The sequence below is a fragment of the Aethalodelphis obliquidens genome, unplaced genomic scaffold (assembly GCF_003676395.1).
Source record: "Aethalodelphis obliquidens isolate GAN/ISIS:26980383/991018 unplaced genomic scaffold, ASM367639v1 scaffold9, whole genome shotgun sequence".
Taxonomy (NCBI): domain Eukaryota; kingdom Metazoa; phylum Chordata; class Mammalia; order Artiodactyla; family Delphinidae; genus Aethalodelphis; species Aethalodelphis obliquidens.
Genome location: NW_020837953.1, coordinates 38186526 through 38211782, shown reverse-complemented (window position 1 = coordinate 38211782; position 25257 = coordinate 38186526). Strand labels below are relative to the sequence as shown.

Genomic DNA, 25257 nt, shown 5'->3' with positions numbered 1-25257 from the left:
TGAAGGCAGGGGAAAACACATGGCTCTAGGGATACACACAGCAAAAGAGGAGGACAAGAAAACACATCAGACAGGAATTCCTGGCAGTCCAGGGGTTAGGACTTCTCGCTTCCACTGCAGGCGGCACGGCCAAGAAAAAGAAAAAAAAAAAGGCCAAAAAAAGAAGGAAAGAAAACACATCAGAGATCTGAGAGGAAGCAGTTTCAAAGGCCATGGGTAGAGGCTGAGCATAGCTGGTCAGAAGCAAGTGCTGCTTTGAGATTAAGGAAGGTTGAGAACTTAGAAGACTCAGATTTGACCATGTCGTTAGCATTAGCTATGTTAACTGCCTGCTTTGAGGTAACTTTCAGTAAAATAGTTATGATTAAAGCTGAAATAGAGGGAATTTTATGAAAAGGCAGATAACTTCCCCCCCATCAGGTTGTCCTTTCAGATTCTGGCACGTACATGGGTAAATGTAAACTAGAATCGAGCAGACGTATTGGGCCGTGTAAGCAGAGCAGGCAGCAAAGCAATAGTTAATGACGCAGCCCGCACACACTTATTTAGGACAGGCGAAATTCCAGCCAGGCTTTCTCAAAACCAGGGCAGAATTTTTTTAAGTTGTACTTATTCCCATCTCTCAGATCACTTTAAACAAAATATGTATGCCTTGAGTCAGGATGAATAGATGCCTATTTTTTTCTGGAGATACTCAGATGTTCATTCATTAAAATCAATTTCACAGTTTTATTTTAAAGTAAAATTATTCTCACTTCTCTTCCTTCTCTACCATCAGCATATGACCACAGAAAGAAAAAATTTTGTTTTTTAAATAACACAACTCTTATATGATTAAATTGGCATGTTTCCCAATTAAAATACTGCACTCACTCCATTTCTGCACAGCTTTCTGTCCCCCTCCAATGCAGAAGTAGCCTCAATATGATGTTCCAAAGCCACAAAAAAGGACTTGAACAATGTCGTTCGTCATTCACTTTATTCAAACACTTAAACAAACGCATCTCTCTCCCAACAGGGCTCTCTGTACATTTCATTCTTCACAGTAAAGAAAAACGCCATCATTCCCCAAATCCATGAACAAGGGAAAATTTTTAGGACATCTTTAGTTTGTAGCAGAGACAACAGCCCAGCCAATCAACAATGCTACCCACAAGATGCCAGTTTCCTACCCCTACCCTTTTCTCTCTTCCTTTTTTAAAGATAAGATTTAAAATCTGCTCATTTTAAGAGAAGTATAGTAATCCACACAATTTATAACTAAAAATAATGAGGTTCTTAAAAAAGAACAACTTTCTCTATCTAGGTTCTAAGATGACTAGACCAGCTTGTGGGCGAAAGGAGAGATTATGAGGGACTGTGAAACAGGCAGATTTGCCTTCCTCCCTTGAAATCTCTTCAAGGTTCAGACAGTTCAGTAGATTGAAAAGGCCTCGGCTCTGACACATCTGAGGCGAAAAGCTCGGATGACGATGACCAACAAACCAAGGCAGTGTCGTGCACCTGGCTTTCAATAAACTGAACCTAAGACTGGGTGGCCCATGGATGAATGGGAGCATGCAACGAGAGGCAAGTTTCGACACACACATAGACTCCTCGACCCAAAGTTACTTTGGAGAGAAGCCATGAGAGGCTGCATCAGTCCTCAAACTTCAGCTAAGGATGGCTCCTCTTTCTCCCCAGTGTAAAACAGCAAATGCACCTATAAGGTGGAGTTGTCAATAAGAGTTCCCTTCCGACTTTGAAGCAAGGAGCAGGGGAACAATCAGAAGGCCTTCCAGATACACCCGGGAAACAGAAGGCAAACGAACATCAATTTAAACAGGCCTCACAAAAGAGAAAAATCTGTTGGAGGTCTTAAAAAAACACAACATTCATGGATGGGCACAGAAGGGAAACGGCGATGGCCTTGGGACTCCGTGGGAAAGTCCAGCAAGATGCTTTGAGATCTCGGCTCAGAGAGTGAGTTCAGCCTCCATCCACCACCAATGACTCCGCATCAGACGTATCCCAAAAGGAGTCTCCACGAGAGCCCATCTTCTTCCAAAGAGCTCTTAACTGAGATGAGTGTCCAACACACATCCTCCTCTGACCTGTCAAACTGCAGCTGCAGCGTCTTGTCTGCCCCTCACTCCCCTTGGCTCTCTGCTCTCCGGCAGTGGGTCTCAGGTCTTTACCGCCAGGCACGATTCAGGAGTTTCACCTGTGCCAGTCTCTTAGTGATCATAGTGGCAAAGACCAGACCAAAGAGGACGCTGCTGATTAGCACATAGTCATAGTCGTCCTTCAGGACATCAAACTGTTTGGATGGGTAGACTCGAGTTTGGTAAATGTCCAAACCGTAGGCCACAACCTGGAAGGCAGAGGGAATGAGAAATCCGTAAGAAAGGCACCAGTGATCCACCACAACCACAAACTCTGGTCACAAAGGAAACAGACTCCTCAGCTGTTTTCCCAAGGGTGAAAGAAACAACAGGTGTCGCACAGGGTGCCTGTGGACAAGGTGGCACAGGCTGAGCTGGGGCTCTACTCACCAAACAAGTGGACTCCAGGCCCGAGGGAGCTGTATAGATACCTCGCATTCGAGAAACTGTCTGGTTATAGTTGATGAACCGCTCTGCGTGGATCTGTACGTCTGGAGAATACGGGATCAGGTTCTCCTCTCTGCAAAACATCAACCAGGACCGGCATTCAAAACTGCTGTAAGGGGATCTCCTGGCTGCCCTGAGCCCTGGGAGGTTTCCAGGCCACGTATCAGCCACATATCTTCTTCCAAGGTCTATGTGCATCAGGGAATGTTAGGAAGGGCTGCAACAAAGAAAGCTGTATGGAGAGTAAGACAGATCTGGATTCCTACCTTGTTCTGAATCTAAAAAAACGAAACCACAGACGACCAGTACTTCACATTAGAGGAAGAAAGGGCCATTTTAAAACCAAAACATCAAGCCACTAGGCCAGTTCCTGCTCTTCACTCCAGAGTGCCTCAGTCCACCAGCTTTAACCTCCGCCCGCTCCAAACCGTCTTCCCTTCGCTGCGTGCAAAGACACATCTACTGCCTCCTCACCCTGCCCACAGCTCCTCACACCCCTCAGGGAAGAGAGTTCGGGATGGAGGCAAGAAAATATGCAGAGATGATGGCTGGAAACACAAAAATGAAAATTAGGACTTCCCTGGTGGCGCAGTGGTTAAGAACCCGCCTGCCAATGCAGGGGACACGGTTCAAGCCCTGGTCCGGGAAGATCCCACATGCCGCGGAGCAACTAAGCCCGTGCGCCACAACTGCTAAGCCTGCGCTCTAGAGCCCGCGCGCTTAGAGCCTGTGCTCCGCAACAAGAGAAGCCCACGCACCGTAATGAAGAGTAACCCCCACTCGCCGCAACTAGAGAAAGCTCACGCACAGCAACAAAGACCCAATGCAGCCAAAAAAAGAAAAAAAAGAAAGAAAAGAAAACTAACACCAACAGCAATTGGCTTCCCATGTGACCCAGGCCCCAGCACCACCCTCACCTCATTTCCAGTGTCCCCACCATTGGCTGCTCCAGCCACAGTGGCCTCCAGCCCTCCCTATAACTTACCAGGCATGATCTCAGGGCACTTGTGACAGCTGTTCCCTCTGCCTAGAACATTCTCCTTCGACATCCACAAGGCCAGCTTCTCGCCTCCTTCAAGTCTTTTCTCAAAAGTCACCTTTTCTGAGGGGCTTTCCCAGGCCACCCTCTCAAGTTGCACCCCTCCACACCCTTCCTAGACCCCACCCCTTCTTAGTTTTTTTCTCCTTGCTATTTACAAGCACCCTAATACAGAATTATTTCACTTGTTTATCTTATTTATTATCCACCTCGTCGCCCCCACCGGAATGCAAGCTCCATGAGGGCAGATGTGTTCACTGCCACATCCCCAGCGGAGCAGGACAGTGCACAGCAGACCAAGGACCAAATGTAATTAAGATGCTAAGTTCCTTAAGGTCACAGCCTTCAGCACTACCCACAAGGGTCTCACCTGCTCTGTTCTGTTGGGATCTCGGGCCGGCGGGGATCCAGCAAGGCCTTAGGAAGGGAAAGAATTGCTCCGGAAGGCAGCCCAACTACATACACAGAAACAAGTCAACAGAAGTGAGTGTTCACACTGACCTGATCCCCAATTAGGGATACTTACAAAAATGTCCTTATCACAGAAACTGAAATAGAGTTTAAAACCAAAAAAATGGGTCACTGAGGCTCCCTTAAATGGCCAAAAACAATAATCCAATACACCTGGGTCTGAATGAAGGTTCCCACTTTTGAAGATACTAGTTTTTTCACATATCATCCTGAGCCATCAGAAAATAAAGAGCTAGACTCAAGAACTGGGTAATGATGGCAGAGAAGAGCATGGAAGCCCACTTGGATCTCTTCATCCTCCTCCTTTCCTCCAGCAATACCGGCCCCAGCTAAGCAGGTCTCCTCACTGTGAGCCAAACAGGAGCCTACGGTTGGCTGAAGCAGTGACGCTGGTGGGGGATGGGGGTGGGGGGAGGGCAGCAGGAGGACTGGGCAACATGAGATCCCAGCGGTTTCAGGAATGGTGGGAATTAAACTCGGGAAATTACCAAGCAGTCTGTCTTCCTCATATTTGAGGGTAAAATAATAATACCAAGTGCCTGTCAAATCTGAGAGTCCCAAACGTCTTTGGTAAAATCAACTAGACAGAGAGACCTGTCTAGTTGAGTCCTGAACTTGAACTACATGAAGATGAGACCCTACACCTTGCCAGTTTCTGCAGCCCATCTGCACAGGCTACCTGTTGGGTATGGTATCAGGGCTCAACTTTCCAAACGAGGTGAAAACAGAACAGAGACATGAAAGTGGTTCGTCAGAAACAAGGACGAGGAGGGATGTGTCAGCTCTTTTATGGACGGCAAAGCCAGACTAGGGAACTTTCTCCCTAGCCCTCCTCACTGATCCCGGCCCCGTCCTTCCGTGCGGCTGTCTGAAGGGACCCGGTCACTCACTGAGCAGGTGTCGGCTGGTGATGCCCCTCTCGGTGATGGTGGCCTCCATGGCGCTGATGGCGGAGGGGAAGATGTAGGACTGCTGGAGGACCTGGGGCAGCTGCGGGCGGTCCAGGGAGCTGAAGGCCGTGGCGTTGTACTGCTCGGTGCCCTCATAGAGCTCCAGCGCGGTGAACTCGTTGCGCCGGGCCTTGGTGTTCCAGTACTGGTACTGCGGAGAGAAGAGGAGGGGGCTGCTTGGGGCTCAGCTGCTGGTTCAGCTGGAAAGGGGAATGTACATGCAAAGGCACGTCCAGGAAGGAAAGAAACAACCAGCACCCTAGCTTCCTTCCAGCTACCAAGTTTACTAACCTTTCAGGGTAGCTGTACCTAGACTATCCAAGTTCACCACAAGACAAAGGAATTCTCAAGATTCTTAGAAGTCAGAAGAATAATAGTTAACATCTGAGCGCTTACTACACGTCAGGCATTGTTCTAAACTCAAATAGAGGTGACTGTTGTTACCCCTATTTTATATATATTACAACACAGAAAGCTTAAGTAACTAGTTCAAGGTTGTACTGCTGCCAGCCAGGAGTTTTGAATTCTATGAAAACACAAAGTAGCAACTGGTTTCTGGAACAATAGGCAAGGAAAGGATTTATGCTGCAGGGAGACCAGCCACATACTCTTACGCTACGTCAGGCCCCTGGGGGTGCCCTGAGTTCACGCGCCACGCCTTACCACCACCCAGTTCTCCGAGTGCACGATGTGGACGGGGCCCTTGGCCTTCCTCTGCACGGAGGAGTGGATGATGCGCCCGGTGACGCCGTCCACAAGGAAGGTGCCGATGAAGGTGCGCTCGTGGTGAACATCTGTGCTCTCTGTCACCACGGCCAGCAGGTTGGGGTTCAGGCTCTGGGGAGACGAAGAGGAAAGCTCCTTCAGGACCACAGCGGCGTATCCTGAGCGGCGGGGAGGCAGGCCCACAGCTCTCCGGCTGACAGAGGAAGAGGGTTTTCTGGTGGGAAGAGCTTTCTGTTTAGAGGGCCTCATCGCTGCACTCATTCAGTGTCTGCTGGAGGCCGGGGGCCATGCCAGGGACTTTGCCTCCATCATTTCATTGAATCCCGTAAACAACCCTGCAAATAGCTGTCACTATCCACGTTTCACAGATGAAATGTCTTGAAGTAGTTAAGCAACTTGCTCAAGTCACAGGCAAGCAACGGTAACTCAAGATACAACCCGGGCCGACCCACTCGGTGATGGAAGGACATGTGTCCAGCAACACGATGACTCTCCACCAGTGCCCTCCTACCACCACACCAATGGCTGGGTCTCAGTTCTCATCTGACTTGAGCAACTAGTACCAGGTGACACAGGTGATCACTCCCTTCTTGAGACACCTTCTCTACCTGGCATCCAGGACATCGTGCCCTGGTTTTCCTTCTACCTGTCTCAGCCACTCGTTCTCAGCCCCCTCTGTGGGTCCCTCCTCCACTCCCCAGTCTCTGGACGTTTCTGTCTACACTCACTCTCATGGTGATCTCACCCAATCTCGTGGCTTTCACACCATCTACAGGTGCTGGCATCGCCTGAGTTTACATATCCAAGTCAGACCTCTCCCTGAACTCCAGACTTGACTAACGGACCACCATATCAGTATCACTTCTTAGGTGTCTCATCTCAAACTTGACATGCCCCAAACTGAACTCCTGTTCTACCCCTGATAAAACCTGCTCCCCACAAGGCCTCCCGAGTGTCAGTGTCTTATACCTGGGACCTCTGAGTCGTCTTTCACTCCTTTCTCTCTAACACAGACACCAACACCCCATCCATCAGCATATCCTATGGGTTCTACCTTCAAAAGTATCCAGAATCTGATCCCATCTCTCCTCCTCCAACCAACCCAGCTGAAGCCACCATCACCTCACCTGGATTATCACAGTGGCCTGTCTGCCTGCTCCCCTCCTCGGCCCTCTATAGTCTAGTCTCAGCAAAGCAGGCAAAAAATCTCCACAACAAATATGAATCCAAAAAGCCCTACTCCTGGGAATTCCCTGGTGGTCCACTGGTTAAGACTCCGCGCTTTCACTGCCGAGGGCGCAGGTTCAATCCCTGGTCAGGGAACTAAGATCCCGCAAGCTGCGTGGCGTGGCCAAATTTAAAAAAAAGGGAAGTTCAAGAAGCCCCAGCAAGTTACCCACGATGAACAGCAAGTCTGAACCTGGACCGTCCAACTGGAGGCTTGCGCTCTGCCTCACGCTTAGTGAAGCAGCTGCCCTGTTGAGTTCCTTGGTCGTGTTGCCCTGTTCTACTACGCCTCCTCCTCCAACTCATAGTCTCTCCTCTGCCAGAGGCTGTAATTCATGTTCGTCACCACAGTGATTACATTCCCTCATAGGATAGCTCTGCAACCGACTAGTCACCTCTCCGTCTCCCTGCCCTCACCACTAACTAGAGTGTTGGATCACAGAGATGGAGTTTCTGATGGATCGACTAAGGTTTAACCCCAGAAAGGTCTATCTGCACTACCGCTAAAAATAACAGCTAACATCTACTGGGTAGTGGCCATGCATGCCTGGCCCTATGCGAAGCGCGAGTGCCTCACATGATCATCACGACAATCCCAGGAGAAGGGCATATCATGCCCATTTCACAGACAGTAAATTAAGGCTCAAAGGGATTAAATGACTCACTCAAGGACCCACAGCCACCAAATCCCAGAGCCAGAATCACACCCCGTGCTGCTGTGCGCTACGCCAGACGGCTGGCCGTACCTTGTAGAGCACGCTTCGGTCCCCCATCACTCGGCCCTGCGAGTGAACGTGCTCACTGCTGCGCTTCCCCTTCACCTGGACGATGCGCTGCACCTCCGGGGGAATGGTTAGCTCCCAGCTCAGCTCAGTGGTGAGATCCTGGGGTGGGGCAAAAAAGCCAGCACTGGTCATCAGGAAGGTACCCTTAGACCCGCGAGAGCTGTGGCTAGACACGTCCTGCAGTTCAGCTGGGGCCTCTGTGCGGGAGGGAACAGGGATCAGGGCTCCCAGAGAAGCAGCAATACGGATCTAGTTTGGGAAGAAGTTTGGAACTCTCAGTTCAAGTAAGAAAACTAGTAAAGCCCAGTGTGCTTTGGCTGCAAAGAGCAGCCTCCTGGGCAGTGGAGGCACCAGGTGCTTGTCTGGGCTGCCCGAGGGGACCTGGGAGACGGTCCTCTCCAGTGGACATTCATGTCTGACCTCATGCTGTCCCCAGTCTAGGCTCCAGACAGCCCTGCGAGGTGCCTTTGGAAAGCCCCAGGGCCCAGTGGCCAGCCAGGTCATCATATCCATCTGCACCAAGCTGCAGAACAAGGAGCATGTGACTGAGGCCCGACATGGAGCCAAGTTCAAGTTCCCTGGCTGCCAGAAGATCCACATCTCCAAGAAGCGTGTCTTTACTAAGTGTAATAGAGATGAATTCGAAGACTTGGTGGCTGAAAAGCAGCTCCTCCCGGATGACTGTGCAGTCAAATACACCCCTAATCTGTAGCGCCCTGTACGCATGGCGGGCCCCGCACTCACGGGAGCCTTGGAGCTGCCCCTCCTCACTCACGTCACCAATAAACCCTACTTCTTGTCAAAAAACAGAAAGATACTAAAGCCAGTGAGAAAGAAGAGGAATATTTAATAGTATCCCATTGTTTATCTGAGTAAGAATAATGCAAAGAAAATTTACCACTTATTACTAAAATCTAAGTTCCCTGTACACTGAGCCAGCAGTGAATTACTAAGCTGGCGGGGATCTCAAAATATTACAGGAAACGTTCTTTACAGTCAAAAGAAACCAATAAAACTGTGTGGTTAAATGCATTATCATACATCCACACTGTGGAATTACACAGAGCCCTGGGGGGTGAGGGGGGGAGTAGTGACTGGAAAGGGGCACAAGGGCTTCCCAGGGCGCTGGTGCTAAACTGCTTCCTGATGTGACTGCCGTGTACACAAGTGTGTTCCTTCTGTGAAGGGCCACTGAGTAGTAACCTCGGGATTTTGTGCTTTTCTCAGTATTATATTTTAATAAGATATGGATTTAACAATATAATGAGGCAGAAGACACATAAAGTGAAAAGAGCAGATTTCCTATTAGTTAAATATAGGTCAATTCCATTTCAGGTAAGAAAGAATATAAAGCGCATGTCTGTGTGGTCTGGAAGCTGTTTATCCAGCACTACAGACACAGAGGCAAGAGACAGGACAGGGGAAGGCGTGCAGACCACTGAAAGGCATTCCATCCAGGGAGGCAGCTGGCAATGGCTCTGAAAGGGCCCATTCACATCTTGCTCCTGTACCTCTGTATCAGTTTAATCTTATACTATGAGAATGTATTCATGTGTAAAATTTTTGAAATTTAAATGTTTTTGAAATAATACAAATTTTTATTGAGAACATATAAGGCTCCATTACCAAGGACACCTGTGAAAACATAAGAATTCACTAAAACCTTCCCAGAGAACAAGGTCACCGGTGAGTCCACTGGAGGTCAGAGACTGGAAGACCACCCCTCACATGGCTGATTTCCCATGTGAGCTCCACCTCCTTTGCCGTCCCCCCACCATCTTTACGATGACACCCACACTCCAGGTCATGTCTTTCTATCCACAAAGAACTGTCTCTTTCAAGGTCCCCTTTTCATCAACTCAGAAGGATGGTATTTTTTCACCCACGGGGTAAAGAGCACGTTTTCTGGACAGACTATGCTATTTACGCTAAAGATTAGCCGTTACAGAATGTCAGGGAAGAACGCTGCATTTTTTAAGCAGCAGCAGGTAAAACTTGGACGGCATTTACTGTGCAGCAGGCACTGCTTTACGTTACTTACACGTATTAACTCTCCAACTCCTCACAACAACCCTCTGATATAGTACTATTACCATTTTGTTTTACAGACGAGAAAACAGGATCAGAGAGAAGGCATCTACCCAAGGACACAAAATGAGTAAGTGATAAATAAAACTAGGTTTCCTGCACAAGCAGCCAGGTCCAAGCTCTTAACCTCTGTGCTGTGGTGTCCCTCCAAAGGCCTTACAGACAGGATGGGCGGGCCCTCTGGGGAGTACGCCACAAATTACCCCTCTACACAGCCCTGCTATCGGAGCCAAGGCCAGCCCTTGTGAAGCTCAGAGCTGGACTTCAGAGCCAGTGTGAAACACTGTTTGCAAGCACTGGACTCAAGTGTGTCAGGATCGGAGTAAGTCGATCCCATTTCTAGAAATAAAATTCAAAGCGCACGTTCAATCAAGAGTGGATCAATAGGGACTTCCCTGGTGGCACAGTGGTTAAGAATCCGCCTGCCAATGCAGGGGACACGGGTTCAAGCCCTGGTCCGGGAAGATCCCACATGCCATGGAGCAACTAAGCCCGTGCGCCACAACTACTGAGCCTGCGCTCTAGAGCCCACGTGCCACAACTACTGAGCCCACGTGCCACAACTACTGAAGCCCACGCCACCTAGAGCCTATGCTCCGCAACGAGAGAAGCCACCGCAGTGAGAAGTCCGCGCACCGCAACAAAGAGTAGCCGCTGCTCGCCTCAACTTGGGAAAGCCCGCACACAGCAACGAAGACCGAACACAGCCAAAAATTAAAATAAAGAAAAATGAAAGAAAAAGAAAAAGAGTGGATCAATAACACCATCTTCATACAGAAAGTACTATTGTTCAATCACCATTCCTACCTCCCGCCTTTCTAGGAATGGAGAAAACGCCCCTTCTCCCTGCTATAGAAGAGGAATGAGGAATGAAAGCTCCACAGGGGCAGAGACTGTTGTGCACTGCTCCTTCCATGGCAGCTAGAACCGCGCCTGCCATGGAATAGATGAAAATGACTGCCTCTGACATCAGGATTATGCTCTCTAAGTTTACAACACAATGAATAGCATAATTCACTCCTTAGCCAAATAACGAGGAAACACCTACACCCCTCCCGCAAAGGGGCGTGCCAGGATGCCCCCTCCTACCTTTCGAAGTCGATAGCCACACAGCCGTCCCTGTTCCGCGTCCACCAAATAGAAGAAGATGGAAGGGGCGAGCTCATGGAGCTGTCGCAGGACATTCCGAGTGGCCGGGAAAGCTGTGACCTTGAAAACCCCAGAAAAGGGTTAAGGGAAAAGGAATCTCTAAGCACAGTTTCTCCAGACTCATTACTGTTTCCTGTCAAAGAGGGCCTTAAGAAAAAAAACAGCAAATCTTTAAAGAATTAAAGTCTATTAAACTCAATCAGGGCTTAAGTTGAGTTAAGAGTCCGAGCTTTCACAAGGGCAGAAAGAGCAATCGAGTCGCTTAGAGACACACTTCAAGCCCAGATGAGTGCTGACGGCAGACGGCTCCCATCGGGGGCCCTCGAGCCGCTGTCTGAGCACCCTGCTCCCACACTGATTGGCTGGGCAGTTCTGCAGCCAGTCTGCAGACGGCATACCTTGTACTCATCATCTATCAACAGCAGCACCTTGGCATAGTCTTGATCCATGATGGGGAGGAGCAAAGATTGCAAGATGGGGCGCTTCAGCACTGGGGGGGCCACCTGACTCCACTTCCCAAAAATGGGATTGAAGACATAGAGCGAACTCATTCCCGTCTCCTGAAATAGGCAAGCGAACGGTCAGCCTCCAGCAACATGAAAAGAATGCAAATCCTAGGGGTAAACCTGGAACGCTGGGACTTGAGCTCAGCTATGGCAGATTCCCTAGTCTTTGCCCTCCTTGTGGAAAATAAAGTCTTGGCTAAAGGTGAAAGTGTCTGAAGGCTGATGTGTCAAAAGGGTAAAAGTTTAACAGCCTCTGGGACTTCCCTGGTGGCGCAGTGGTTAAGAATCAGCCTGAAAAAAAAAAAAAAAAAAAAAGAATCAGCCTGCCGATGCAGGGGACACGAGTTCGAGCCCTGGTCTGGGAAGATTCCACACGCCACGGAGCAACAAAGCCCGTGTGCCACACTACTGAGCCTGTGCTCTAGAGCCCGTGTGTCATAACTACTGAAGCCTGTGTGCCTAGAGCCCGTGCCCTATGACAAGAGAAGCCACTGCAGTGAGAAGCCCGCGCACCACAACGAAGAGTAGCCCCCGCTTGCCGCAACTGGAGAAAGCCCGTGTGCAGCAACGAAGACCCAATACAGCCAAAAAAATTAATTTAAAAAAAAAAAAAGTTTAACTGCCTCTAGCCCCAAAGCTAAGCAAGAACGAGTCATACTGAGGAATAAACAAAAAAGTCAAGGACCAACTCAGTAGCCCCATGGCAGCCATTCCAGAGACTATCTACCAAGTCCCCTCTCTTTTTTTTCTTTTTTAACTTTTATTGGAGTATAGTTGCTTTACAATGTTGTGTTAGTTTCTACTGTACGGCAAAGTGAGTCGGCTATACGTATACATATATCCCCTTTTTTGGATTCCTCCCCATTTAGGTCACCACAGAGCACTGAGCAGAGTTCCCCGTGCTGTACAGTAGGTTCTCATTAGTTATCTATTTTATACATAGTATCAACAGTGTATATATGTCAGTCCCAATCTCCCAATTCATCCCACCCTCCCCCCAAGTCCCCTTTCTGATGATGGCAGAATGAATCTACAAAAAGCCACCTGCTCCCGGGAGTCAGAGACATAAACAGTTTTGTGTCCTGCCCTCCAACACCTGGAGAAGAGCAAACAGCCATTCAGGTACCAACAGCCGCCCGTGCCTGGGAAGAAGTGGAGCTGGCTTACTAGGGACCTAGTGATGTCACACCTACCCTACAGTCACTTCCACATGGGCCCCGGACGGTCCTCCACTCAGGCAAAAAACTGGAAGAAACAGAGCTCTAAGCCCTGACTCCCTGCCTTTAACTCTCAGAGAATTCCAAAAGCCTAGGAGGAACTTAAGTTACAAAACACCAAAAACCACACCCACGTTGGCTCAGATGAGAGGTAGCGGCCTCACCTTGTCCTTCACCAGGAGGGTGCACTGCGGGGGGTGGGGGAAATGGGCAGTAGTCCTCTGGACCATCAGTTTAAAGGAGGAGTCTGGCTTGACGCTGGGGAGATACTGTTTCCACAGAATGGTGCCAGAGCTGCTCTCAATGCCAAAAAGCTGCAAAATAAATACCTGGCTCACTACCGGAAAGGCAAACCCCAAAACTAGTTCTATCCTTAAAAACTAGAACCGGCGCGATCCCCTTCCAAAGGCTTTTTGTTCCCCATCCCAGAACCTCAGGAGGTTTGGATTAAGCCCCTCTCACCTTGCCTGAGGCCGTCACCATCACCATCATCTTCTGCAGGTTGAATTCATCCCTGGCCAGGGTGTCAATGTTGATCTCATTCTTAATCTGACTCCGGGGCTTCCGAGCATCGTAAAACATTTTCCAGAGGTGGGAGGTCCATGCCTGTAGCAGGATGAGCTGGGACGAGAGGCGTTTCAGGAACATGCCCAATAAGCCGTCTGGTGTCAAGGAAAAGGTAACGCAGCTGAGGCTCACTCCCCATCAGACTAGGTGTTTCCAGCGAGGGGGCACCTCCTCTTCCTAAGGAGGGCTCTCTCCCTCTCTTGTGGAGCACTCGAGTCATCCACACCCCAGGCCACAAGCCCAAGGGGCAGTCCTGTGGCTGACGCCAACAGTCTCACACTTAGACACAGCCGTGCAGGAACTCCAAAAACCTACTCACCTGGCTCTCAGCACTTCAACTGCCTGAAATCTTGGAATAGGAGACTAAGACGGCAGGGATCAGCCATGCAGGATGCAGCCATGCTGTGAATGACTCCACCACAACCCCACATCCAGAACGGCCAGAGGGAGGCTTCCGGGCGCCATGACAAAGCCGGAAGAGGGCGGGGTGCGGGGGTACCAGGGTGCAGGGGTGTGTTGTGTCACGGACAGGCACTTCCATTTCTCGCTGCTTTAGGCCTACGCTGTCAACGGTTTAGTCTGCACCCATCTAACCTATTTTCAACCCATTCCCAGGGCTCTCTTTCACTCCACCCCTTCCTCCATCCATGAGGCTACCACCCTCAAGTCTCCTCCAGAGACTAGACTGGTCCCCAGAGCAAGGTAGCATGGTAAAAAGCATGGCCCCTGGAGTCTGGCAGACCTGGATTAAAATCCCAGCTCCACTTCTTACCACCTGGATGACCTGGAGAAATGTACTTAACCTTTTAGCCTCTGGCTCCTCATCGGTAAAATGGCAAGTAATCCACAGGGCTGTTGCCAAGATTAGACAACATGATGTACACACAGGATTTCCCAAGGGGTGGGGTACAGGGTAAGTGCTCACTGAAAAGGAGCGGTGTCTTTGCTTATCCGCTTTTCCATTAACCTCAGCTCAAGAAGGGAAGTGAGAGGCAAACAGGACGAGTCACAGACATAGCAGTCCACACACACATGGTATATACCTCATTCATGCAAGTCAGGGAAAATAAATAATACCAAAAGCTAGCCATGTGGGCAGGCAATGAGCAAAAAGGCAGCAGGAAGCAGGTTTTACCTTGAATGGCTGGATCCAGGCAGCGGAAATAAATAGTAAAGTCAAATTAATCCTCGGTTTAAGAAAATCTGCAGTGCCTAGCAGGGTGCCTGGCCCAGAGCAGGCCCTCAGTAAACATCACCTGGCTAGCTAGACGAACGGATGGAGGGAGGAGGGGACGGGACTCAATCAGAGGAGAGTGAACCGAGTTCATCCTGGGTGCTGGGACCATGGCTGGTCTCAGAGGGCACTGGCCTATCACCACAGTAACTGACTAGCCCGGTCATGCTCTCTGGAAAGGTGTAACTGTTGCTTTGGGGACAATGGGTATATAGTGCCAGCCATGGTGCCTGGCAGATCTTAGGTACCCACACAAGGGTAGCTATTACTACACTAAGCTAAGATTCTTTTTCATCAGGATCTTTCCCTAGAGGGAGTCACAGGTCACTCCTTTCCGATAGAAGAATGGTTACATAAACCATAGGGCCACAAACACACCAGAAACTGGTCACAGAGCTAGTTCAGAACAGACTGGCAGAACAGGTGCATCCAGGAAGCCAGGGACACGTGAGACAGCCTCCCCTGTGGTACAACTACCAAGCCCAGTCCCAGAGCACCCGCACCGGCAGCTCTGCCTCCCAGCCCCCTCAGTTCATACCTGCCTTCTTGCCAAATTCCCCTTCCAGCTCGGCCTGCGCCCCCGTCAGGGGGAGGTCCACCATCTGCAGGCACACCACCTCTGCCAGGGACTCCTCGCGGCTCCACAACACCACCCTCCCTGCTGCAGAAACCAAGGTTACAAAAGTCAGGCCCACCTCCCTCGTCCCCCAAAGGGACTCTTCTCGGTGACTCAGGGACCACCACACCTCTTGTGCCAAAAAGAGAAATGGCAGGAGGTCAAGTGAGGGAAGTTCTGTCTCCCAAGAATGCTAAGGAATTTTTCAAAGGCAGGTAACATATGGCTCTGGAAAAAAATATTCAGGATACACTCCACTTGAATCTTTCTCAGAAGCCTGTCCACAGCCCCAAATAAAGAGTCTGAATGGAACTCATGGGCAAGCCTAAAAAAAAATGGGTTGATGAGGTCCACTCACCCAGCTGCTGCAGGAAAAGTAGCAGGTGATCCTCCGTCTGTACCAAGGCCCGGTAGCCCACGGAGTCGTCCTTCTTCAGGAAGACCTGGATGTACATCTATAAACCAAACAGTCAAGTCCACCGTAGTCAGCAAGAATCCAGATGCCTCTCAGAGCACCAGACCCCAAGATTCAAAGCATGAGGAGTTGTCCGAAGTCTAGGTCACGGCATTGCTGGATGTCCAAACAATACAGCTTTAACCTGGACTCCAATTAGATATCACATATTCTTAGGGGCTGACACAGCAACCGTGCTAGGCGCTAGCTGAGCCCCCTCCATGAAGGAACCTGAGCGCTTCTCGGCCACCACATCATTCATCTTGCACCGATAACACCCCACAAAGCGAGCAGGAGGCCCGGATTAGACTTTCCGTTTTAGAGGCAAAGAAGCCACAGCCCAGAGAGGCTGAGGAACACCACTGAACGTGCACAGAGGCAATGTCGGGCAGCGACTCGGGATGGGGTCCTGAATCTCACGAGGCCGTTTCCTCGCTTATAAAATGAGCGCGGTAAGAACCACATGGCTGCTGAGAGGGTTCAATCAAGCAGCGCGTAGCGCGGAGCCCGGCGCACCGACGACTTGGCTTACATGGTACCTGCTTTTACTGTTATTCACAGTCAGTGGCTCAGGTAGAGCTAGAGCCCACGTCCAGAGAATCCTACTCTGGGACCCATGGCTGTGAAGTGACCCCAACGAAAGAAAGCCCCAGGCTGAGAAGCCCACAAGCCCCGACTCACGCGCTCGGGCCGAGTGCCGTTCTGTTCCAGGCTAAAGGTGATCGTGGTGTCGAGCAGCCGCCGACCTGTCTCCATTAAGTAGAGGTTAATGGTGTAGGTCTGGTTGAAGCAAGCCAGCGAGTCCTAGGGTACAGACAGCAAGGGTCAACTACGGGGATCCCCCCAAAGGAAGTCCAAGAATCTGGGCGGGGGGAGCAAATACCCTGGAGAAGGACCCAGGCCAGAAGAGGAAACATATGCAAAGGGACATAAAATAGAAAAGCTAAGTCCTAAGGCAGAAATAAGGTGTCTGAGTAAATTTTAAAAATTGTAACCGCTATACATACTTGCTCCAGAAGGAAGCCAGTACAGTGTAGCGGAGACTTCCCAAAGAGTTAGTAAGACTGTAGGCAGGGAAATCACAACCCCCTTGGGAAACACTTAGGAGATGGAAACCACAGCAGAAACTGGAGACTCTGGCCAGGGTCCCACACTCTGCTTCAGTGCAACTGCTCAGACTACCACTCAACTCCACCAGCCAGACCCCACAAGACATGGAGAGACGGAGGCCCAGAGGAGAAAGTAGTTAAGAACAGATTCTAGGGGTTCTACTCTCTAATCTCCCAACTAAAAAAGATCAAGAGAAACATGGTTTAATTTGCTGAACTCAGCAAAGCCCACTGGAGGCTGAGAACTCAGGAGACCTGCTCACAGCCCTGGCTGCTCCCCCAGCTTCACTGGGGGCCTCCTGCGTCTCTGGTCTGGCACGCTGCCCAACGCCACACCCTACCTGTGGACCAGACTTCTCCGAAAAGCTCCCCGTTGACCCATCTTCAGAACTGCTAGGCTTCTGCTAGGGAAAAGAGAAGGAAAAAGGAGAAAATTCAGCCAAAGGGTCACTTCCTCGTCACCAAAATGAAGCTTTCACTTCTATGTCTTCTCAGCCCTTGGAAAAAGGCAAATCCCATTTCCCATTTCTGCTCACAAAGCCTACACAACCCTGAACAGTCCCAGATGAACATGAGGTCGTCCCATTCCTGGGGACAAAGAAGGTGTACAGAAAGCCCTACAGATGAGGTGAGATATTATTGTTCAACAGCCTCCTGCCCCCGGGTTCAAACTGACTAGGTGAATATGCCCAGACTTTTGGTTCTCAGGGCTCCTAGCAAAGATAAGGAAGGAAAACCCCACGTGCTGTTATCCCCAATACTCACCGCCTCATTCCGACAGGTCATGACTGCAGCCACCGTCTTCTCCCCGGTGGTGGCAAAGCTCACTAGGGCAGTCTGGGGATAAAGCAAGGTGTCAACTCCTAAATAGGGCCTGTCCTAGCCAGCAGCCTTCTCTAAGTCACCTCCACAGGAAGGACCCTTGGCCTTGGAGTTGAAAATGCTCCCAACTTTGGAGCATAATGGCCTGGGCATTTGAGAGCAGGGGGAGGCCCCGTTGAAGCCACAGCTGAACACAGCCCTCTCGCCAACCTCCAACACAGGCACTGGTGAATCCTGCATCCCACGCTGCTCTTAGTATCTATAGGGAAGCTCTGATTAACGTGCCCACTCTCCTGTGGACTTAGGAAGGTGCCAGTTCTACTCTAATAATCTTCTGTAATTCTCAGGAAAAAAAAAAGAAAAAATTCCACTTCTGCTCTAAGGCTAACCCCTCTCAAACCACTCATGGAAAGATGTCTTCCTGCTTGAGCAAATATCTCCAGATTCAAAGGCAGGGATTTCTAGCACCCATATCTCAGCTAGATCCCCCTGAATCCTAGCGAACCACGCTGCCTCCCGTTACCTGTGGGAAGTTCTTGAGCAGACTCAGGACGCCGTGGTGGTAGTGCAGCAGCGCATAGTGGCTTGGAGACAGCTGCAGGAAGAACTGGGGCCGAGTAGGATCCACTGGGTTGGGCTGTGTAGGGAGGACCCGGGGTTGGAATTCACTTGCAAATTCTAGGTCAAGAGACTGGGAGACAAGAAGAAAAAGGATAAGGGCCAGAGCAGACAAGTCACTGATTATCCCAGGCTGGTAGCCTCTGCCCCACTTTGCCAGCGAGGGTAACAGGGCCACGGCATGTGGCTCCGGAAGCTCCCATTCAGGTTCTCCAAAGAGGAGAGTGGCCCATTTCCTCTCATACCAGTTCAGCCAGAGGCCTGAGCTCCCAAGGGCTGCCAAGCCTCAGGAAGTGAGCAGTGACACTGGGAGAAAGGCTCTTCTAAGCAGCAAAAGCAATGCCTCGCACCAGGGGACGCATCCTCTCACCTGCAGCGGGATCTGCCTCAACTCCCACTCCGTCTCCAGGGCCAAGGTCTGGAGGGACCGTGAGCTCGGGTCAGGGCATACCAAGACAGCCTCATCCACCACACCGCAGGCTCTGGTGAGACTCTGCAGCCAGGGAGTCGACACCCTGACCTGCAGGAGAGACATCAGAACAGGAGGCTCATGGGGATTTTCACATTTCCCTCTCAGCTCATAAGCTACGTCAGCACTGGATCCCACTGGGGGGCCTAAGCTCAGAGGTTCTTCCTGGTGGGTTCCGAAGGAGTCCCCCCCATCCCACCCAGCCTCCCAAGAGCTCCGAAGCTGGACACAATCAGGATTGGCTTTCTGGTCATTTGAAAAATATACCAGATCCTTTTTAATACTTGACATTTCAGATAAGCATTTCTCTGCTATAGTTGCCATACATGGCTTCCTATATTACCCTACAGTATTATCTTATAAGATACTTGCAGGCAATGAATAGATATACACGATTTTTTTAGCCACCCAGGATAGCACCATGTGCAAATGTGAGGGCTTTAAATAAATGCTTGATGAGCAGAATGCAGCCTCCAAGTGGCCAGAGTCAGGGACCATGAATGGCTTTTGCATCCGCCCAGCCGAGTTCCCTGGTCCCCAGGGCAAAGAAGGACTCTATTCCCCTCCACAATTCACGAGGCTCCTCGAGCCAGACCAGACCTGCTGAACAATCTCTCCATCTTCCACGTTAAACTTGACAATGTTCACATGGCTGAAGGGAACAACTCCGAGGGCCCACACGACCCCAGAGCCGTAGGAATACACCATCTGGTAATGGATGCTGTCACTGGGAGAGGGAAGGAAAAGCAGGGAGAAACAGCTTTAGCCACAGGACAGGGGTATCCTCAGGGGTCTTCCGAAACCAGGCCACCAGGATGTCACAAACAGTCCCAAATAGGTTTTGTTTGGCTCACAGCTTTTATTTTTTAATTTGAATTCATTGTCAACATTTAGACCTGAGATTTAACATGTAAGAACAAGATTTCTAGTTTTTTCTTAAAAGGTGAAACATAGTAGCACTAGGCCTACTTACGTTCCTACAGGGCACCAATCAGCTGAGTAAGGCTGCCCCCTCGAGGTAGGCCAGGCACACTGCAGCTCCCCATAATCCCCACAGGGCCTGCTTTGCTCATGATTGCTATACACCTGGCCCCACAGTAAATTTTTTTTTTTTTTTTGGCTGCATTGGGTCTTCATTGCTGCACTAGGCTTTCTCTAGCTGCGGTGAGCGGGGGTTACTCTTTGTTGTGGTGCACAGGCTTCTCATTGTGGTGGGCTTCTCTTGTACAGCATGGGCTCTAGGCGCGTGCGCTTCAGTAGTTGTGGCTCATGGGCTCTAGAGCGCAGGCTCAGCAGTTGTGGCGCACGGGCTTAGCTGCTCTGCGGCATGTGGGATCTTCCCGGAGCAGGGAACGAACCCGTGTCCCCTGCATTGGCAGGCACATTCTTAACCAATGTGCCACCAGGGAAGCCCCCCCATAGGAATTTGAGTTTTGGGTCCCTGCCAAAGTGAGTGAGCGAAGGAGCCACTCCCCTTGCTTGACTGGCTCTCATGCCCAGATGGAGAGTTTTCTCCTCACTGCAAAGGAAACTCCAGAGGCAGCCACAGCCTTGGAATTCAGGCCTAGAGCTAGTGAGCCCAACACGCTACACAGGATGCCAACTTAAGGTAAGCCTGAGTCAAAGCAAACGCTTCAAGCCCCAAGGAGAAAGGCGGGCTTTTAGAGAGCAGGAGGTAGCCGTCACCTGGGGAGAAGGCAGCCTTACCTTTCCGGGAGATGTTCCACCCACTTTAGGTGCCCACTGGAGAGGTGATGGAGGGCGAGAGTGGTCTTCTTCAGGACGGCAATGTACCTCACTGACTCCTGCAGGCCTACCAGCCCAAGTGCCTGGAAACTGAGCACAGGGCCGGGGTGAGCGCTGCCCAGAACCTCCTGGGCCTCAGGCTGGACAATCCGGAACACAACCACCATAGCTCGGTAGGTAATGAAACAGGTTTTGGGGTCAAATGCATCTGGATCCTAATCTTGGCTCTGCTCTCCACTAGCTGACTTGAGAGACTGTACTTTCAGCCACTTGGCTGTACTGTTTCCCTGAAACCCCTGTGAATCTCCTAAGGGTCGTTCCCTCCTTCCCCTGGGACCTCACAGCAACCAGGCCTACCCTCTCCCGCGGCAGCCATCAGACAGTTCTGTCATTAGTGGGCTGCACGCCCGCCTCACCCAACTGGTGATGAGTTCCTTGATGATGGAAACTATCTCACATTCACAAGTGGGTTCCCACTGCCTGGGGGCTCCCCAAGTACTTACCAAATGAATTACTACCAAAAGATGTATAAGCTAATGCAAGTAAACCCTATAATTTAAACAACTTTAGCAAAGATGTAACAATAGCTCCAACTGTTCTTCAACATAAAATTAAAGCACTAGATGTGTTATATCACATCCTTATATCTAGAACATTGCAAAGCTCTTGTGTCATGGTAAGATTAGGAAAAGCAGTCAACACGAGAATGAACACAGCACCCAGCACAGAGCTCTGCATCTGACAGGTGCTCAATAAATGCTGGCTGAGTAAGCACATGTGTCCCATAACCTCAAGAACATCAAAAACTGGGTGTTTGATGCTCTCTGGCTCTTCAGTGGTTTCTTCCCCTGGGAAAAAAGCCAGAAGGCCCAGAGTTGCCATCTGTGCAGATCTGTGTCCCAGCAAAGCCTTTAACCAAACCAAGATGAAATTCAGCTTCTTCCCCTCTACCTGCCACTGTCTAAGGTAATCTCCCAGTTCAGGCCCCCGATGTTAGTCTCCCAGGAGCGCATGATTCGGCCTCCATTGGACACAGTGATTGCATCTGGAAGAGAAAAAACCACGTGAGATCATCTCCCAAATTGATGCTCTGTCTGTAGCCTCCTAGGGTCTGTGAGCAGTGGCCTCACCTCTAACGTATAAGTGCAAACAGAAACGGCCTGTCCTTTCCTGTTGGGAACACCCCTACTCCATTTGCTACCAGACCCTGAACAAAGGAAGGAACCAAGCAAAGAGGAGAGGGAGCCGACGCCATCATAGGGACAAAGCAGGACTCTACCTACCCTGCCCACAGAGCAGCATGGCATCCACTGCCCCTTCCGCTGTGCCCTTGTCAACATGGCGCCACACTGAGAGACAGGAGAGTCGATGTTACTATGAACCACAGCAAGGCATCCAAGAAGCGAGGCAAGAGAGGACCGAAGAGGCCTTCGTTTGCACAGAAGTGCCCAATTTTACTTCAAGGGAGGGAAGGATTACAGCTAACCGGCAATGACCCACTCCCACTCACTGGTTAATGAGGGGAGCGACTATTGTCCCAATCTGACGTCTCCGCACTTCCCATCCCCACCAGCACCCCATCAAACATATAAACGGATAATGACAAAATTCACAAAATCCATACGACTCACAAGAAAAGTAGTGACTGTAAATTACATTTCCATGATTTTAATGCCAACAAACATCCATAAAAGCAATATAAATAACTGGGGGGGAGGGGCACATCCAAAACTTTAGTGTGACATAGAATAATGTGTTTTTTGCAGCAATATCTTATTTAAGAACAGTCAGGACTTGGGCTGAGGAAATAAACTCAAAGGCCAGTTATAGGAATACATTAAATATTCAAAACTGACAAGACCAAAAAAACAAAAAGAACAAAATAAAATGATCAGGATCCAGTAAGAGATGCAACCTTTGGCCAACTTGTCCCCAAGTGGGGAATCAGCCACGTGGCCTTCACAAGCCACAGGGCATCCTGGATCCACTACAGGCAGCCATGCCATCCCCAGCTACCCCTCTACACAGTTCACTCACAGATCTCCCCAGTTCGAGAATTCAATGCTGCAATCACATTCTTCTCTGTGGCCACAACCAACTTCTTGGATCCAGGGGAAAATTCCAAGGAGGCAAACTTGAGTTTCCCGACATACTGCTGTCTCCTAAAGGAAAGAGTACAGGGAAATGGAAGGGGCCAAAACCATCACTGCACAAAACGCTCTGGAAAAAGACAACTGCACAAATACATGAGGGTATCACCATCATAACTATCTCAGGTTGCATGAGAAGTGTTTGTTAACGAAGAGATCTGACCAAAAGCAAGATTTCTAGGCAATGGGAAGAAGACGAGAGAATGCACCCTAATCGATGAGAAATACAACAGTCTTCCTTCTAAATGCAAGCACTTGTTTATCTCAAGATAAGGAACACCCAAAAGAGCACCTGGCCTAAATCCCCCTAGAACAAAACTGCAATCCTCTCTGTACCCATTAATAGTGAGACTAGACACTCACATTACACATGAGAGAAGACCATACAATCCAACTTTTCCTTCTATTTTCATTGACCTTTGGAGAAAAATTATGCAAATATTCTTACAAAACTTGATAGATCAGGGTCAAGCCTTTGTTCTCTGCAGCCTGTTCTAGCCCTCGCTATGTTCAGGATCCATCTGACTCATTACTCATACTTTCCTTGGAACATACCCCATCACTTTCAACACTCTTATCTAAGCATAAAGTGAAAGTACTTAGCTTCCTGAGGTATACTACCAAGTACAGAGGAGGTGTGTTGCATATTGCTGTTCATGAATTACAACCTCTAGCAAATTAAACACCTGACATTTACACTGAATTTCCCTTGTTATGTTGTTTGGTCTAATTTTTTTAAAAAAAGAAGAAACTACACTAGTATAGAGAAACAGGTTTACATGACAATTGACAGTTTCTATCTGTATTTCCACATACTTTAATCTCACTGTAGTCACTAAACACTTTACGAAGTACATAGGACAAATATTATCACTCTCATTTTACAGGTGAGTAAAAGTCCGTTGAGGTCAACAAATTACTATCAGAACTAGAATGCAAAATTAAGAACTTCTTAGTCTAAACCCCATGCTTTTTTTTAAAATGCTGCTATCTTTTATCTGGACTACAAAAGTAATGCCTGCTTCTTGTAGAAAACATAAAGGTATAAAAAAGAAAACAAAAAATGCCTAAAATACCACCATCCATGAACTTTTTTTCTTCAACCATAAACTTTTCAACATTTTGGTGTATTTCCTTCTGTTTACTTTTCAATTTATAAATTGCATATACCTAGGATTCTGCTAAATTGGAATCACATGCTGTACATATGTAATATATACAGTTAATCCTTGTATAACACAGGTTTGAACTACGCAAGTCCACTTATACACTGGTTGTTTTCTACAGTAAATACTACAGAACTACACGGTCTGCAGTTGGTTGAATCTGCGGATGTGGAACTGCAGATACAGAGGGCTTACCATAGGTTATGCTCAATTTTTGACCGCAGGGAAGGTCAGCACCCTCAGCCCCTGCGTTGTTCAAGAGTCAGCTGTACATATTATATTGTGAGCATCTGCCCACATCATTAAAAATGTGACTCATGTTGCATTTGTCACACTGTCTTATATCACATAACTTATATATCTGCCCCCCTACACTGAGCTCCTTTCCATCTCTGTGTCCACAGCACCTAGAATGATTGTTGACCCACAACAGGCACTCAACAAACATGCGAATTAATTTGTCTGATACAGAAAATACTTCAGCGAGGAGCTGGGCTCGGAAGGATAAAGTGTTCCCTTAATAGTAATTATTGGTAACAAACTGGTTGTACTCAGGGAGCCAGGCACTGTGTTGAGTAATTTAAAAGAATTGTCTTATTCATCCTTACAACTACTGAAAGAGGTAATGGACTACTAGTAAACCCATTTTACAGATAAAGAAACCAAGGCACAGAGTGGTTAAGTCATTTTCCCAAGACCGCACAATGCTTAAGTGGCAAAGTGACATTCAAGCAAAAGTGAGCCAACTCCATGGCCTTAAGGAAGGGGTGGGTGAGTGAATGAATGAGTGAATGAATGAGTGAATGAGCGACTGAATGTGTGAATGAGTGATTGAATGAGAGACTGAATGAAGAGTAAGTGAATGAATGAAAGTGAGTGAATGAAAGAAGAGTGAGTGAGCCAGTGAGTGAGGGCACCTCAAGGCTGATGTGAGTCTTGGGTGGTCCTGTTCTGAGCCCATGTAAGGGTTGGGCTAGAGGGGTGGGGAAAGACGGCGTTCACTGAGGGCTGTTGACGTCTGACACCCAGTAGATAAGAAACCTGACAGTCACAGAAATGGGGCCTGATGGAGGAGAAGAGTGACCTCTGACCAGAACCTCAGGCATGCCCGGATTGGCAGAGCCCGCTTTACGGGCTTGCGACCTGTACAGCCGCACAGGGACTGGCTCAGAAGGGCCTCCTACTCTCGGTTTAATGCTCTGCTGTCGCCACCTTAAAACTCTTAACTTTTGAACAAGGGGTCTCACATTTCATTTTCCCCTGGGCCCCGCACGTTATGCAGCCGGCCGTGCTGCATGGTAACCAACCCCCATCCTTTTAGACAGAAGACAAGTACTGGGAAAATATTTCCCGAATAGGTCCCCCACGTACGCACCAATCAAACTTGCCCACTTGGTCTTCGTAGACCGCGGCCGCAGGAATGAGCAGGGCAGCCCAGAGCCAAATTCCGGAAGCCACCGCCGCCACCGCCGCCGCCGCCGCCGCCGCCATGATGGGAGCCCGGGCTCGGTCCGCCGCCGGCCCGGCATGCACCGGGCCTCAGGCTCCGCCTCCGCG

At 49.4% G+C, this 25257-nt stretch overlaps 1 protein-coding gene and 1 pseudogene across 12 annotated transcripts; one reads left to right on the top strand and one right to left on the bottom strand.

The window, feature by feature from the left end:
* Positions 1–960: 960 nt before the first annotated feature.
* EMC1 (ER membrane protein complex subunit 1) lies at positions 961–25214 on the bottom strand. 12 transcript variants are annotated; one of them, XR_003433408.1, is made up of 25 exons: positions 25076–25214; positions 22422–22546; positions 21668–21733; positions 21336–21429; positions 20346–20474; positions 19239–19365; positions 18540–18689; positions 18075–18242; positions 17495–17566; positions 17071–17133; positions 16302–16424; positions 15525–15621; positions 15089–15211; positions 14452–14460; positions 13212–13411; positions 12914–13063; positions 11425–11586; positions 10967–11086; positions 7751–7888; positions 5715–5888; positions 4992–5202; positions 4001–4085; positions 3577–3671; positions 2576–2664; positions 2237–2353 (listed from the first exon to the last, which is right to left on the bottom strand). XR_003433408.1 is itself a non-coding variant. In XM_027109953.1 (24 exons), exons 1-24 carry the CDS (start codon positions 25189–25191, stop codon positions 2174–2176), a joined length of 3012 nt encoding a protein of 1003 aa, XP_026965754.1. In that variant the 5' UTR covers positions 25192–25214; the 3' UTR covers positions 961–2173. The 12 variants fall into 12 exon arrangements, 11 of the variants coding, with proteins under 11 accessions (XP_026965754.1, XP_026965757.1, XP_026965756.1 ...); XM_027109953.1 differs by lacking the exon at positions 3577–3671 and having other exon boundaries at positions 961–2353; positions 2535–2664; XM_027109956.1 differs by lacking the exon at positions 3577–3671 and having other exon boundaries at positions 961–2353; positions 2535–2664; positions 15089–15208.
* On the top strand, positions 8066–8183 carry LOC113622504 (uncharacterized; annotated as a pseudogene).
* Positions 25215–25257: the final 43 nt, after the last annotated feature.